Source organism: Salvelinus alpinus, chromosome 7 (genome assembly GCF_045679555.1).
Source record: "Salvelinus alpinus chromosome 7, SLU_Salpinus.1, whole genome shotgun sequence".
Lineage (NCBI taxonomy): Eukaryota > Metazoa > Chordata > Actinopteri > Salmoniformes > Salmonidae > Salvelinus > Salvelinus alpinus.
Window position 1 is genome coordinate 34,483,345 of NC_092092.1, and position 17,134 is coordinate 34,500,478.

General features: G+C 45.3%; 1 protein-coding gene across 1 annotated transcript; it reads right to left on the bottom strand.

The window, feature by feature from the left end:
- Positions 1-1,890: 1,890 nt before the first annotated feature.
- On the bottom strand, positions 1,891-16,401 carry LOC139580869 (protein kinase C epsilon type-like). The gene is made up of 16 exons (XM_071409957.1): positions 15,320-16,401; positions 14,938-15,084; positions 11,101-11,164; positions 9,264-9,429; positions 8,342-8,376; positions 8,084-8,172; positions 7,703-7,832; positions 7,411-7,553; positions 7,257-7,332; positions 6,987-7,159; positions 4,227-4,400; positions 3,990-4,144; positions 3,699-3,837; positions 3,407-3,595; positions 3,096-3,242; positions 1,891-3,000 (listed from the first exon to the last, which is right to left on the bottom strand). The coding sequence occupies exons 1-16, from the start codon at positions 15,518-15,520 to the stop codon at positions 2,857-2,859; spliced, it is 2,172 nt and encodes a 723-aa protein (XP_071266058.1). The 5' UTR covers positions 15,521-16,401; the 3' UTR covers positions 1,891-2,856.
- Positions 16,402-17,134: the final 733 nt, after the last annotated feature.

A 17,134-nucleotide genomic window follows, 5' to 3' on the forward strand; every position in this document is an offset into this window, starting at 1 on the left:
TTTTGCGGTGACGTAGTGTCCCCATGAGTGACAGAACACAGTGCCAATCACAGCGCAACTAGGGAACATTACCAACCCCTACGCTCCGTATTTCCCGCTGGCTGCCCCACAACAACAGAAAGCAACGAGCTAGGCTGAAACACCTGCATTTTGGAGCTGCCTTACTAAAAAAAAATCAAAAAGAGACCATGTTAGTATGCAGCTTTATTAACTCAATGATTTTTTTCTGACATTGTTTGCAAATGGAGATGTGACAGGTATTAATGCCAAGATAACATGCAAAACAGGCTTCAAACACACGGTAGAACCTCCTTTTCAGATTGAGTTTGAGTTTTAGTTGGCACCTCTCCATGTATGTAAAATGTGTATGTAAAGTGTATGTAGATGTAGCAGAAAGCTGTAAAAAAAAATTTTTAAAGATACGTGTCCTCCCTGATGGGTTAAAATAAATATTTTTAAATAATAATAATATAAAAGTTGGCACCTCTCGATTCGCTCATCTGGTAAAATACCAAAATCAACTTCATTTCCAAAGCGTTTCCCTATTCTTACCACTGCCGAACACCCTTCTCTATACAGAGCTACAGTAAGACTGCCAAACACCCCATTCTATCTGTCTTACCGTTGTCCTCACTCTTTACAGGAACAGGTTGAAACATGGGGAGACGGGCAGGTGACGAGAAGAGAAACAGAGAGGTAGAGAGAGGAAAGAACAAGATAAATGAGTTGAAATACTTAACGCAAGGGAGCTTACCGTCTATGGAGTTGACTCTGATGTTGAAGTGAATTGGACCATCAATATAGCAGCCGGGGTGTGAAGGGGCCACAACATGGCCGCCAGTCTGAGATGTACAGGTGAGGTAGACAGGAGAGGCGGGAACCGGAATTGAGGCAGCTGCTCCGTCAATCTCAGCCTTTACAGAGAGAGCGGAAGAGAAGAGGTTTTTTTCTCAACTCCTACACAGATTTTTTCCAGCATATTTCTTTTCTCAGGCAATACTAAGCAGTGCAGGAGTGAAAGAACATGGTATACCCACCTTGGTGATCTGCCATTCACTTCTGATTCATCTTCACGATTTCCAGGGAGATCGTCATAGCTCCATCGTGGCCGTGGGAGTTCACCATGGTATCCCCGGTGTCTTGCCTGTCGGCGTTCTCCAGATGGCCCTCGGGGATGAGATGAAAGCCATCTGGTCCGTTCTGAGTCAGGTACCAGTGAAATGTCCAACCAGCTCCTTCAGAGTAGCCAGTGGCAGCTCGGGGACAGGAGCAGGTGTCGCCATCGTAGAGCACTGTAAGTTACACTTCAGACACTGACATGTTCAAAACGTGTTGAACTGAACATTGTGTATCTATCCACACGGGTTCTCTGCAGAAATGGAACAACGATTTCTCGGTCTAGCTTCTGAAATGTCCATCACTCCTTTACTTTGCATCACTACATCTCCCTCTCCCTCGCTGTCTCTCTCACCCTCTCGCTCTCTATTAGTCGTCTCTTTGTTTTCTGTCTCATGCAAATGTCATTTTGTGCCAGTGTACCAGTCAGTGAAACATTTTCCTGTATGATGGGCTTGGTGGCGTGCTGCAGAGGAAAACAGGGAGCTGTCTGTCAGTGGTTTGATGTTCGTTGCTAAAAACGGTCATTTCCCCAGACTCTACCATGTTTTGTTGAATCATGGGTGTCTTTTTCATGTCCTCACATGCCCGCAGAGCTGAACAGCTCTACCTTCTGCCGTATTAGTTAAGCTAGTATCCCTTTTTGTACACTCAGTGTAAGGGACGTTATTGTTACTCAGAAATTATTTTATGTGGAGTTTATTACCACTGTGCAGCACCTTTAAACACACACACACAGCTCAGTTAGAGAGAGTGGGAGAGAGGTAGTTTCATGTTGACAGTTGAGTATTTATTATAAGCAGACAGACAAACCGACACCCCTCCTGCTGTTACACTACATTTGGCACAGTGAAATAGTGTGACCAGGAACAATTTTACCCCGGGGTGCACATAGCATCACTACATCGCCTCTAACAGGCCTGCTAATTGAACCACCTCTTTATTTAACACTGTACACTATACACAATTATTCTTAGAGTGTGTGTGGATGTGTGTGTGTGCGCGTCTGTGCGCGTACATAAAGTAGTGCACTATATAGGGAAGGGTGCGATTCCCTCCACTAGCTACTGTTGACAGTTTACAAAACAGAACATAAAACGGAAATATCTGTAGAAAAGCAGCAGGAACTAAAAGTGGTTTTGGCTGAGAGAAATGGCTTCTGGGAGTAGGGGGGGTACTATGGGAACGAAAGTCACAAACGCACACACACCGTACACAAATATATAGAGAGAGAGACATATACACACACACACGCACACACGCACACACACGGAGTGTGAGAGTGAGGTAGTCTGTATTACATTGAGGACTACTCGTCTCTGATTGGGTGAAAGTAGATGAAATGAACCAGTGGGACACCAGTGGGACACAAATGAAACAAACTGTACAAACAAAACAATATTAACCAATCAAATACATATCCAGCCAAGAAATAAAAACACCGATAAAATATATATAATCAGGTTCAGGCGGTGCATTTCTTTCACATTGGAGTTTGCAATTTTGGGACTATTCTATTGGTTCCTTTGTACCAGACAAACCAAATAAAGCACAACACAGGTATTTTACGAATGTATTTGACAGATGTACTTGACCCCAGGTATAGTTTTTCTCACTACAGTGGACAGTAATAATAATAGTAACCAGTAGCACCGGTCCATGCTTCAGACTTCTCTACAGACACAACACTTTGTAACCAATCAACACAGGCTTTATACACACACGTAAACCGTAGAGTTCTCATGTCTGTATCTCTGCACAGAAAGAGAAGCCTTTAAAGTCCTCCTGGTTGATCTGTCTGATAACAGCCTCGTCTGTGGGAGTTAACACTGGGTCTTCTCTGGTGAAGTCCTCGTCAAAGTTATTCACATCACGCCTCGTCTTCTACACAGAGAGAAGAAGAGAGAGAGAGTGAGAAGGCGGAGTCAACCAGGAGACACGTGTTTGTGTGTGTGCTTGTGCGTGTGTTTGTGACTTACAATGCGTGGTTTGAAGGGGGGTTTGAGTCGTCTCTGCTCCAGCAGGGCCCAGTCGATGTCTTTGAAGAATGAGTGTTTCTTAATGGCCTCGTCGCAGCCCTGAGACAACACACACCCTAACCTCTGGGCTGGAGCCTTTGTCATAAACTGCACGCACACACACACAGTGAGAGAGAGATCAGTACAGACACAAAGAGGTTAGAGAAAGACAGAAAAACAGAAAGGGAGATATCCGTTCACACAGATGTAAGAGGGATGGATGGAGGGACGAGATAGACAAAGGTGTATAATGATGGAGGGATGGTGCGTACAGCTCTGAGGATGGATACAGCCTCCTTGCTGAGCCAGACGGGGTAGAGGACATCGTCATGGAGGATAGACTCAAACAGGTCGTCTTCGTTGTCTGCTTCAAACGGAGGCTGGCCAGCCAACATCTCATACATCAACACTCCCAGAGCCCACCAGTCCACTGATGGACCGTACTCCAACTCCTGCAGGATCTACACACACACACACACACACACAATCATCGTTATATTTAACATCTGAGGAACTAAAAACACCGTAGGGGACAGAAATGTGTGTAACACTGGCTCAGCTCACCTCAGGGGCTATGTAGTCAGGCGTGCCACAGAATGTGGTGGTGGTGACTCCATTGATGATGCCCTCCTTACACATGCCAAAGTCTGCCAGCTTACAGTGTCCCTCTGCATCCAACAATATGTTATCCAACTTCAGATCCCTGAGAGAGGGGGAGAGAGAGGACATGGTTGCCACCAACAACAAAAAACGTAACACTGGTACAACAACAGCAGTTGCCACGATATAATTCTCATGTTGTGCCGGCACGTGTGGGCTGTGGTTCAAGGTCAGGGGTTAAAGGTCAGACGTTACCTGTAAATGACCCCGTTGCGGTGCAGGAACATGAGTGCGGAGGTGACTTCAGCAGCGTAGAAGCGAGAGCGAGCCTCGTCAAACTTCCTGGAGCGTTGGATCTGAAACATCAGGTCTCCTCCGTTCACGTACTCCATCACGAAGAACAGACGGTCCTGGAGAAGTAGGGAGAGGGTTGGGGTGTGAGTGTATATGTGTGTGTGTGTACATGTGTGCGTGTGTGTGTGTAGTGTGTACCCGGGTCTGGAAGCAGCAGTAGAGCTGGCAGAGGTAGGGGTGTGTGCGTGCCAGGGCCAGGATGCGCTTCTCTGTCAGGGTGCAGTCCACATCGTCATCCTGCTGGATCACATCCTTCTTCAACACCTTCACGGCAAACACCTCCTCACTGCCTTTCAGCTCTGCTAACATCACCTGCAGAGGGGTGGGGGAGAGGGGAGGGGCGAGAGGGGAGAGAGCGAGAGGGAGGGGGGGAGAGAGAGAGGGGAGGGGCGAGAGGGGAGAGAGCGAGAGGGAGGGGGGGAAAGAGAGAGAGGGGAGGGGCGAGAGGGGAGAAAGCGAGAGGGAGGGGGGAGCGAGAGAGAAAAAGAGACTTTACACCATCTCACAACCCTTAAACATCAGTTCCATCCCCATGTCCATTCTCCGTCCCTTCCTCCTCTTTCCCTCCTCCTTGGGCTGTTACAGTGGCCAGTTGAGTCACGGGAACTAGGGTTCTCCAAAACTGCACTCTGATGCCGCTGATGGTCATTAGTAGCCTACCGAACTCGCTAACGGCCAGACGCTAATGGCCTGGTACTCAGCGCTCCATTGTCCCTCTAATCACACTGACATCAATGCAAATACAATCAAAAACCACATCAAACACTTCAGAGTTTGAGCGGAATAGGATCAGCTGTTGGCCAGCGAGAGCCAGCTCCTCATAGCTGCTTGATGGAATTCAATTAATATTCCTATAAGCACGTTGTGCAACATTTCTATAGGCTATGCTATGTAATTGTGTGGCAAAACAGAGTTTTGATGGCCTCCACTAAAAAGAGGAGGATCCCATCAGCTTTCTATAAGCTAGGCCTACTATATTAATTTCTCAACTGTCCTAATATTAAGCACGTTGCTTTGCTTTACAACAGTGGCCTACCTTGATGGCATGAAAATGGGATGTGGGAAAAGCTATTCAAGTGCATACGGATGACATGTATTTTTCTCCGTCAGTAAATTGGCATTGTGTTGTCCCCAGCACAAGGTGCATCTGTGTAATGATCCTGCTGTTTAATCAGCTTCTTGATATGCCACACCTGTCAGGTGGATGGATTATCTTGGCAAAGGAGAAATGCTCACTAACAGCAATGTAAACAAATTTGGGCACAAAATTTGAGAGAAATAAGCTTTTTGTGCTTATGAAACATTTCTGGGATCTTTGAATTCAGCTCATGAAACATGGGACCGACACTTTACATGTTGCGTTTGTATTTTTGTTCAGTATAATTTCACACATATATTATATGTAAAGACAAGATTAAATTGAGAATAGTGGGTGAGAATATTATCACATGTGAATGATGCCCAGCGTGTGCAGTCTAAGGCCAGAAACAGCGCGACCTATAGGGCTATATGTTTTGATAAGGTTTGTATCACAACTCAAGTGGCCAAATAACTCCAAGTGTAACCTAAAGGCCTAGGAACAGGGTTGGAGAGCCCATAGTCTACAGAGAGCCTAGTGCAGGGTTCCCCAACTGGCAGCCCGCGGGTGGTTTTATTTGGCCCCACAAGTTTTCTGTGCAAAAAAAAATAATAACACTTGGAAATCAGCTCCAAGCGATTTTAATTTAAGAAATCTGTTCCCAAGTATTCCTAAGCATAATAGAGAGACGTGACCGTATACAAATGTAAGAAAGGTTGAAAATGATTATGATTTAGGGAACATATTTGTTTGGGCTTCTTGCGGTCAATTTGCAGTCTACAAACTATTTGTAATTACAGTACCAGTCAAAGGTTTTGACACACCTACTCATTCAAGGGTTTTTCTTTATTTTTACTATTTTCTACATTGTAGAATAATAGTGAAAACATCAAAACTACGAAATAACACATATGGAATCATGTAGCAACCAAAAAAGCATTGGGGCGGTATGCAGCCTGAAAAACCTTTCATGCGACTTTTTTCAAATCATCATTAGAGTAGCATCATGCAGCATTAGAATGTATTAGAAATCGAAACATATAGCCCAACGTTTGTATCACAAGTAAAGTTGCATAAATAACTCTAAATGAAGCATATAGGAGGACCTGTTTCTTTGTTAACCGATTCACACAGAATAGCCGCATGTGCGCACTCCCTGAGAAAAATATCCTTTCTATTTTATTCAGCTATGTTCAATTGTATTGTTCTTACTATAAAATAATTAAAATAATGCCATGGAAATGAAATGCTAAATAAACTAGTGTAGCCCGTAGCCATATAGCATAGCCAGATCAGGGCCAAACATAAGAACGACTCAGAATACGCTATTTTGTTCTTCTGAAATAGGCTACATTTTCTTCACATCATGTTTTCTTTAGACCTGCCTAAAATAAATGACGGATTTATTGCGATGGTGTAGGACAGGGATGGGCAACTCCCGTCCTCGGGGGGCCTGATTTGTGTCACACCTTTTGCCCTGGCCCCAGCTAACACACCTGACTCCAATAATCAACTAATTATGATCTTCAGATTAGAATGCAATTAGTTTAATCGGCGGTGTCTGCTAGGGATGGGGGAAAAGTGGAGTTGCCCATCTCTGGTGTAGGCTATATTAAATGGATTTATTACACTTTTAGAAAATGTGGATGTTCAAAAGGTCTGCATCAGTGGCTTGTAGGCCATGCCCGGAGATGCTAAATGTGTTTATGTTAATTAACGGTCAATTAACCGTGTGACCGGCAGTTATTTGCATGACAGTTACCGGCTGACAAAATGTCATGACCGCCAGACCTATGCTCCTCCCTCCTTCTCCTCCTCACCTTTCCAAAGCTTCCTTTCCCCAGGACCTTAATGAAACTGAAGTCTTTGAGAGTCCTCCTCACTGCTCCGTTCTCCCGTGAGGTAGAGGAGGCGTAGGAGCATGTGGAGGAGGAGGGAGAACCTTGCACCTCTAGCGACGTCCCCGGTTGTAGCCGCTCCAACTCGGACAGCTCTGCACACGCACACATAAAGGAAGTCAGACAACTCTGTGTATTCGAGTATGTTTCTGTCCATGTGTGTGTGTGTGAGCGTGTGTGTTTGTGTATTACCTTGCTGTGAGGGTGAGGTGAGGGGAAGCTCGTCTGAGAGTTCTGAAGGTGACTGGGAGTCTAACCCTGGGGGTAACTAAAGAGAGTGGGGAAAGAGAAGGTTATCGTCAACATTGCCATTGTCATCATTGCCATCGTCAGTGTGTGTGTATACCTTTTTCCTGCGCTGTGCGGTAGTGGAGATCTTGTCAGGGGTGACTCCCATTTCAGCCAGGACTTTGGCGATGCCTTTGGCATCCACCCCGCAGTTGGGAGCTACGTTGGCCTCACACCTCTTGTGGACATTCATCTTACACACTACACACACACACACACGTCATAGTTAGGACCTACATTATATTCACACCGTCTGTTGACAATGAACACCCACCTTGCATACTACCACACACACACACACACACACACACACACACACACACACACACACACACACACAGGTGCCATACCCTTGCATTGCAGGCCCTGCCTCATTAGTCCCCATAGTAGAGATCCACAGTGGTCACAGAAGGTAGGGGCCTTGTAGTTGTGGTTGCTGAACTTATGAGGCATGTTGACACTAAACCTCTGGGCACCAACCTGGAGAGAGGGAGGAGTGAAGGAGGGAGGGAAGGAGGGAGAAAGAGAAGGAGGGTGGGAGAGTTAGGAGCTGAGATAGGAATCTACACCTAGTATATAGGAGCATCTCTCGACACACAGTTATGCCCAGCGCACAGAGGAATATAGGCCTATAGTTTATAATAGACAGAATTTGGCATTTGTGTTTCCAAACCAAAATACATCATGATAACTCTACGGTGGCCATGTTGACCAATAACAGTCCACAATACCTCCTCTGGTGTGTCCTCCTGCTTCTTCATCCCGGCACACTTGGTGATGATGTGCTCATGGCAGCGCTTGTGGACCACACATGTGCACACTGCAATAAACACACAATTGCACACTTAAGTGGACACTGAACACACGATGTGAATACAACAGAAAGACAACTCAAAAATGTCTCGATTCATTCTAGAATGTTCAGGTATCACTAGAACCATCATAATAATTCAAGAACCCAGACAGAAAGACGGACACAGACAACTCACCCTGACATTGGTAACCCTGCTTTCCGAGTACTCCCCTGTCAAATCAAAGAGAGAGGGTGAGAAACAGAGAAAGTCAGCATTTTGTAGAGAAAACAGGGATATTGGCGGCAGGTAGCCTAGCGGTTAAGAGCATTGGGCCAGTAACCGAAAGGTAGCTGGTTTGAATTCCTGAGACGACTAGGTGAAAAATCTGCCGATGTGCACTTTAGCAAGTCACTTAACCCTAATTGCTCCTGAAAGTAGCTCTGGATAAGAGCGTCTGCTAAGTGACTAAAATGTAAATACACTACATCGCCAAAAGTATATGGACACGCCTTCAAATTAGTGCTACAGCATACAATGACATTCTAGACGATTCTGTGCTTCGAACTTTGTGGCAGTGGTTTAGGGAAGGCCCTTTCCTGTTTCAGCATGACAATGCCTCCGTGCACAAAGCGAGCTCTATACAGAAATGGTTTGTAGCGATCGGTGTGGAAGAACTTGACTGGCCTGCACAGAGCCCTGACCTCAACCCCATAAAACACCCTTGGGATGAATTGGAACGCCGAATGCGAGCCAGGCCTAATTGCCCAACCTCACTAATTCTCTTGTGGCTGAATGGAAGCAAGTACCCATAGCAATGTTCCAACATCTAATGGAAATCCTTCCCAGAAGAGTAGAGGCTGTTATAGCATGTCCACATGCTTATGGTCATGTAGTTTATTCTATGATAATTACTGGGGCTGATTTCTGAGCTGCTTTATCTGGGTCTCACCAGCAGAGGAAGCTCTAGGATGGAACAGAGGGCTGATGCTGGTGTGTGTGTGTGTGTGTGTGTGTGTGTGTGTGTGTGTGTGTGTGTGTGTGTGTGTGTGTGTGTGTGTGTGTGTGTGTGTGTGTGTGTGTGTGTGTGTGTGTGTGTGTGTGTGTGTGTGTTTCTCACCAGATGAAGTCTCGGCAGTGTGAGCAGTAGGTCGGTTGCCGTAGATACGTGGCCATGAACTTGTGCCCGTTAACCTGGTGAACACGCCTCCGGACGGCCCCCTGCCGCCGCCGAGGACCAATCCGCTCTCGGAACACACGCTCCTCATTCTCATTGGCTGCCGAGGCTAACAAACAGACAGGCATCATTAAAGAGGGGTCCAAATCCCAAATCACCCCATGCACCATATTACTTATCCTGTAAGATCTCCACCAGTGCCTAAGGGAGGTTGGGGTAGGGGTAGGGGCTAGCGTCCGATTGTGGATTGGGCACACGAGATCGTTTCTAAAAGTACAGTATCTTTCTCCCTCTCTTTCTCCGTCCTCCTCTACCTCTCTTTGTGTCTTTCTGTGTGGGCACTACAACAAAGGACAGAATATGAAGATATTTACATTTTCTTCTCTTCCAGTCCCATCGTTTTACCTCCATCCATCTCTCCCTCTCTCTGTGTCCCTAGGACCGAATTAGCCTTATGAGACAAGAGAACCACCTCCACTCCTCCTACTCTCTCTGTCGCTCTCTCTCTCTCTCTCTAGGTTGTCTTGCAGAGGTGGTTACTGTGTGTGTACAGTATGTATGTGTGTGTGTGTGTGTGCGTGCATTTGTGCGTGCATTGTTGTGTGCGTGTATGTGTGTGTGTATGTGTGTGTGTATGTGTGCGTGCGTGCGTGCAGGTGTGTGTGTATGTGTGCGTGCATGCGTGCGTGCAGGTGTGTGTGTATGTGTGCATGCGTGCGTGCAGGTGTGTGTGTGTGTGTGTGTGTGTGTGTGTGTGTGTGTGTGTGTGTGTGTGTGTGTGTGTGTGTGTATGTGTGCGTGTGTTTGAGAGAGAAAACGAGAAAGTGGAGCAGCTAAACAGGCCATTACTGAGATCAGTGTGTTTTACATAATACATCATCCATCTGTTCACACACACCACACAGAGGGGCGGGGTTAGGCAGGTGTGAGTGATTGCCGTGGAGACGGGTGTACTATGAACTCACAGAACACTTACTGACCAATCACAACACACACACACACACAAGCACACACAATCACAGAGGATCTCAAATAAGGAAACGTGAGAGAGGAGTGTAGGGGGGAAAAGTATAGAAAAGCTCAACAACCAGGGTAAAGGGAGTGAAGAGGAGCGGATGGTGAAGTAAAGGTAGAAGAATTATAGGAGGATACGCAGCAGAAGAAAGAGAGATGATGGAGGGAGGGGAAGGGAGGGGACGAGAGAAGGCCCCTGAGCAGCACAGAACAGATTGCAGAGAGAATAACTCCTAAAAATACCTCCTCTTTCTCTCCTCACCCACCCTATCTCTTTCTCCCCTCGCTCTCTCTCTCTCTCGCTGTTATTCTTTTTGACTCTCCAGTTCTTGCCCGTCCTTATATACAAATATAGTACAAATGAATAATAAGCATATATTAGCATAAATTAGCTAGCTGAACTGGGAGGAAGTTCAGGTGTGAGATGGGGTCAGGGAAGCAGCTGTAAAAAATTAACCAATGATTAAACGCCACAACATCTAAATTACCAGTCAGTCATCAGACTGCAATATCATATTGATCTAGTCACTGACATGTTGAGGGAGATCGAGAGAGAGAGAGAGAGAGAGAGAGTCAGAGCTTGTGTGAGACGGGGTGTAGGACAAAGGGGTGAGAATCGATTGAGAGAGAGAGACACACACACACACACACACAGCTCTGCTGACTGGCCTTGCAACAATAGCCCTAGGGCTAGTGTCTGACCTCACTCTCTATGGGTAGAACAGGCTGTGGGTGAAGCAGAGGGTTGTGGGTAGAGTAGTTTTACCTTCAGTAGAAGATCCTGACAGATCGATAATCACATAGACCTTCCCCTCTGGTTCTAAATCAACCTGGAGAGAGAAAGAGTCTGTTTTGATGTACAACACACTGTACACACACACACACACACACACACACCAATGACATCATAGAATAGTAGTATAGTCCACCTGTTATGACGGAAATGTATTTCCAACATCCAGACATTCAAACCCATATTATTGAGAGGAGCACCTATAGCTCCTGGAGCCAGGTAAGTGTTGTCAGTTAATTCTCACATGTTTTATTACCCACACCAGGATTTGAACCTGCTTCTGTAACCTAGGCTACCTGCCACCCTTCATAGCGTCAATGGCAGCTGGCCTCACAAGTATTTTACATTTTCCAAATGGAGAGAGAGAGAGAGAGCTGCGGATAGACAGAGAGAGTGATAGAGAGGGATAGAGATTTAGAGAGGGATGGGGGTTAAATCCTTGGTTAAGCTCTGGACAGCCGTAGATCCTCTTACGCAACACTCTGCCTGTCATACAGCAGATCTGCCACCATACACAGACACACAGAGCAATACATATGTAGACCTAATATAAATCTAATATAAACACACACACACATACAACAAGATGGCTAAGTTAGAATCACACACTCAGAGACATTGCCTGGCTGAGACTTTAAGTACTTTACTGTCGCCATGGACATGGAAAAATTAGTTCACCTCATTAATCCGGTTAGCCAATTAGGATGCAGGGATACAGCCCTAGCCACACACACACCCACTGTATCATTGAGTGTGATCTGTAAGTGTCTGGTGTCTAGGGAACCTAAAGTAGGTTGGAGACTGAGGCCAGCATTAAATACACATCTGAGTTCTCACTACCTGACACACACACACACACACACACACACACACACACACACACACACACACACACACACACACACACACACACACACACACACACCTCACATTACACTTCCACTGTGTCTGCACCCCTTCCTGTCATCATCTCTCTGTCCCTCTTCTTCTCCCTCCAGTCACTTCTCTCTCTCCCTCCCTTTCTCTCCCTCCCTTTATCTCAAATTCAATATGCTTTATTGCCATGACATGGATAGGTAAACATTTCCAAAGTAAGGTAGTTTCAAATGCTATTTATTAATAAAATCACTTTTTTTAAATCACAGTGAAATCTCAATAACATCACATTAAAATGACATGCATTGTTACTGATGACTAGTACATCTCGAGATATAATAGGGCAATTAATTAGTGGGTACATTTGTAATAATAATGGTAACAGAAATGTTGATACATTGTTAAATAGATCAATTAAAATGTCTGAATAAAGATCTATCCTTTCCCTCTCTCAGGAGAGTTTTGTCTCCAACATCAAAGAAAAATTCTCAGAATTGAGATTTCAGCATTTTCAGCACACACACACACACACACTTATATACACACACGTCAACTCACACAGAAAGAGAGTTCTCAAATTTCACCCTATTGCTTCCCTTTCACTAAGGCCATATATGACACACACTAGATACACACACACTAGATACACACACACACATTGTATTGTTGATCAGGTTTCTTTTCCAGTGCCTTTGTGCTTGTGAATGCACTGGCCCATTTGTGTGTGTGTGTGTGTTTACAAGGGCATCTTAAGCCCAGTCTGCCCTACTTCTACAGAGGGTCACTGAGGGGCGTAGCCAGTGATGTCACTGCCCGGCAACCATCCAGTTATTACCCAGGAGGCCACAGTCAGTGATGTCACCACAGAGACAGGAGAGGAGGGGAGAGGGTAACTAGCTGTAGCAGTACAGAGAGAGAGTATTGACTTGGCTGGCTCATCAATAAAAACTGATCGATCATCGGAGTGATCCATTGATCTGTACACTCTGACCTCATACTGGTTGACAGAGCAGGACAGGAAGCCCTGGGGTGTGTGTGTGTGTGTGTGTGTGTGTGTGTGTGTGTGTGTGTGTGTGTGTGTGTGTGTGTGTGTGTGTGTGTGTGTTGCAGTGCCTTCAGAAAGTATTCACACCCTTTTTCCACATTTTATTGTATTACAGCCTGAATTTCAAATTGATTAAATTTAGATGTTGTGTCACTGGCCAACACACAATACCCCATAATGGAATTATGTTTTTAGACATGTTTAGAAATGTATTCAAAATGAAAAGCTGAAGTGTCTTGAGTCAATAAGTATTCAACCCCTTTGTTATGGCAAGCCTAAATAACTTCAGGAGTAAAAATGTGCTTAACAAGTCATATAATAAGTTGCATGGACTCACTCTGTGTGCAATAATAGTGTTTAACATGATTTTTGAATGACTACCTCATCTCTGTACCCAGCACATACAATTATCTTTAAGGTTCCTCAGTCGAGAAGTGAATTTCAAACAGAGATTCAACCACAAAGACCAGGGAAGTTTTCCAATGACTTGCAAAGAAGGGTATCTATTGCTAGATGGGTAAAATGTAAAAAAGCAGACATTGAATATCCCTTGGTGAAGGTATTGATTACACCTTGGATGGTCACTACATGGATGATCACACCCAGTCACTACAAAGATACAGGTGCCCTTCCTAACTCAGTTGCTGGAGAGGAAGGAAACCGCTCAGATATTTCAACATGAGGCCAATTGTGACTTTTACAGAGTTTAATGGCTTTGATAGGAAAGAACTGAGGATAGATCAACAACATTGTAGTTAATCCACAATACTAACCTAAATGACAAAGTGAAAAGAAGGAAGCCGTTACGGAATAAAAATGACAAAACATGCACTAAAGTAAAACTGCAAAAAATGTCCTGAATACACCTGACTGAGTACCACTCTATATATTTTCAAGCATGGTGGTGACTGCATCATGTTATGGGTATGCTTGTCATCGGCAAGGACTCAGGAGTTTTGGGGGTTATAAAGAAACGGAGCTAAGCACAGGCAAAATCCTAGAGGAAAACCTGGTTCAGTCTGCTTTCCACCAGACACTGGGAGATTAATTCACCTTTCAGCAGGACAATAACCTAAAACACAAGGCCAAATACTCTGGAGATGCTTACGAAGACGACATTGAATGTTCCTGAATGGCCTAGTTACAGTTTTGATTTTAATCAGCTTGAAAATCTATGGCAAGACTTGAAAATGGCTGTCTAGCACAGATCAACAACCAACTTGACAGAGCTTGAAGAATTAAAAAAATAATAAAATGTGCAAATATTGTACAATACAGGTGTGCAAAGCTCTTAGAGACTTACCCAGAAAGACTCACAGCTGTAATCACAGCCAATGGTAATTCTAACAGGTATTGACTCTGGGGTGTGAATACTTATGTAATGACATACTATATTGGTGTATTTCATTTTCAATACATTTACACACATTTCTAAAAACAGCTTTTCACTTTGTCAATATGGGATTTTGTGTGCAGTCAGTTTCAATCCATTTTGAAATCCGGCTGTAACACAACAAAATGTGTAATAAATCAGGAGTATGAATACTTTCTGAAGGCACTCTACATACTCATCAGCCCAGTCCTCAGCAGGCCCCCTCAATCTCTACACGTCACACACAAGTATGGACAGACACAAATGTAACAAAATTAATTTAGCCTGTGTGCCACAAACTGTGTTAGCCTGCTGAGCTAAACGCCTATGCATTAGCTTGGGGAGCTAATGCATGTCTTAATGTTTCAGGCAAGGATACTCATCATGCAAGCATGATTCTCTCTCACACACACACACACACACACACACACACACACACACACACACACACACACACACACACACACACACACACACACACACACACACACACACACACACACACACGTCTTCCTACCCAGGCCTGGTAGTGTGTGCTGCCGTTCTGCAGAATGTCCTCCAGCTGTATGGTGCAGTTAGCCACAAAGTCGTCATATCCGATTGGTGCATCATGGAACACTGACATCTCCAATTTCCGTCCGTCAGTCATCTGGGCTGTAAAGTCCTACAAAAAAAATAGAACAGAATAATATAATATAATTTTTGTCAATCTATATCCAACTGCACACTTTTGTTGGCCAGATTTACACCAGCCACCTTCTGCCCATTAGTCTGCCTCTGTAACCTTTAGGCTAGCCCTAAACTGAAGCACATGATTAGTACAGGTGTTTGTGTTGGGCTGAAGCAAAAGTGTGCCACCAATGCTGCGCTGCCCTGGAGAAGTGGATCCGGTACAGTACCTGGTTCCATGCAGGTGAGTTGCTTCTGTTCTTGGTGCAGGTCTGTCCCAGGTGGGTCTGGTCCAGGTTGAGGGTGAGGTAGGGGTCCAGGAGGAATGAGGATGAGTTCTTCCCCCCTGCATGGCGGAGTGCCCAGGGAGTGGGCTTCAAATCCACCGCCTCACACACACGCACCTTCAACACCCCACTGAACACTGGCATGTTGGTGTGTATGTGTGTGCAGATGGTCCGTCTGTCTGTAAGTCTGTTCTTTCTAACTAGTCACCATATTAGATAGGTAATCCTACATCCCAGAATCCATTCAGTCAGACATTTACAACACACTGTCACAGATACACACACATAGCCTACACACACTGTCTCACACACACGGTCATGTTAAAACGTAAACATGGGTAAAAACACCCCTCTTCGCCCTTAATAGAGTCTATAGGACACACCCCACAGTCAGGTACCGAGCCTGCTTGCGCCAAACCAGGTCGGACCAGACGACAGACCGTGCACTCTGTTTGTTTACAGTCCGTCCCGTGCAGATGGCAGAGATAGCGAGGGTTGTCGTTAGCAGAAATAACGAATAACGACGCTATAGAATAGGTCTCGGTGGTGGGGGGAAAGGAGAGAAGCCCGATCATGAATCACAGAGAACGGCTCCGGTCCTGATCATCTGATCAGAGACTGTACCCGGTAGAGCAGCTGCTGTCCCGGGCTCAGGGCGGGGGAGGAGACCTAGACATCCGCGATCCCTCCACGGTGTCTCGTGCCGGCTGTAAGCAGCTCGAACTCAGTAAACAGCTCCGACAGAATCTGTCTTGAACAGCACTGGTTCTCTTTCCCGGGATGTCTGTCTGCTTATCCGGTGGGTCCCACGGTTTAAAGAGCTAACCAGTGACCGGCTATCGGTCCCCCCCAATCTGTCTGTCGTTTTCCTCTCTCTCTCTCTTTCTCTCCCTATATCTCTCCCTGTGCGCGTTCACCCGTTTCTCCAGCTAGCAGCGGTTTCCCAGTGTGAGCGCGAGCTTCAGGAAATGCGCAAAACGCGTCAGCCGCGCCGCTTGCCCTCTGCGCCGGATAAGGGATTGTGTATGTGTGTTTGTGTGTGCAAGATACCACACCCAATATGGTCAATCAGACAGTCTCTCTGGCCAACGAAACGATACACACACACACACACGTGTAGAAGAGATGGTTCGGTACACTGATGAATAGCCTAATGGTTTGGCTTTAGCTCAGCGGACTAACAGTCTTGTGGCGCACTGACTGCGCAGACAACCACGGTTCAAATCAAGTGGTTTACCTAAGGACACAAGAGGAGTGTGTTGATGAAAGCTTGACTGTGTCCTTGCTATGATGTCATACATTATAACCATCTCCGTGTTGTCAGTGATGTGTACTGTCATGCGCGCGCGCGCACACATACACACACACACACACAGGGAATCCGCAAAGGGCTTTTAGTTCATCCCGTCGCTGTTGGATGAAAGCCATGTTACTCAATTTTTGCCTATTTTCATTTTTTACATGAAGGGATAGGCTATTGAAAGCAGTTGGCTAACTCCCCTCAAATGTAGCCTACTCTGAACATTTCATGACTCTGGGACCAAAGCCTATTTGAAATAGCTTCTGAAGTTTTATAATTGTATATTCGTTCATGGGAAAATATGGCAGTTTTTTTGATTTCCTGAAAAGTTTCTGTTTTGAAGATTAGATTTTCATCTAACAGCGATGTAAATGGCCAAGGACATTCTACTGGAGCCATGCATGCAACCCGTCATTTAGGGCAGATGGGTTTGAGCCCCACATTTTAAGTAAAAAAAA

Bases quoted from the DNA above. Each gene is read 5' to 3' on its own strand.
- LOC139580869 (XM_071409957.1), bottom strand. From the start codon at position 15,520: ATGCCAGTGTTCAGTGGGGTGTTGAAGGTGCGTGTGTGTGAGGCGGTG. The intron at 3,596-3,698 runs GTGAGCTGAGCC...GTGTGTGTGTAG, and splicing joins CTGACTACATAGCCCCTGAG to ATCCTGCAGGAGTTGGAGTA. The intron at 3,001-3,095 runs GTAAGTCACAAA...CTCTCTGTGTAG, and splicing joins CCCCCTTCAAACCACGCATT to AAGACGAGGCGTGATGTGAA.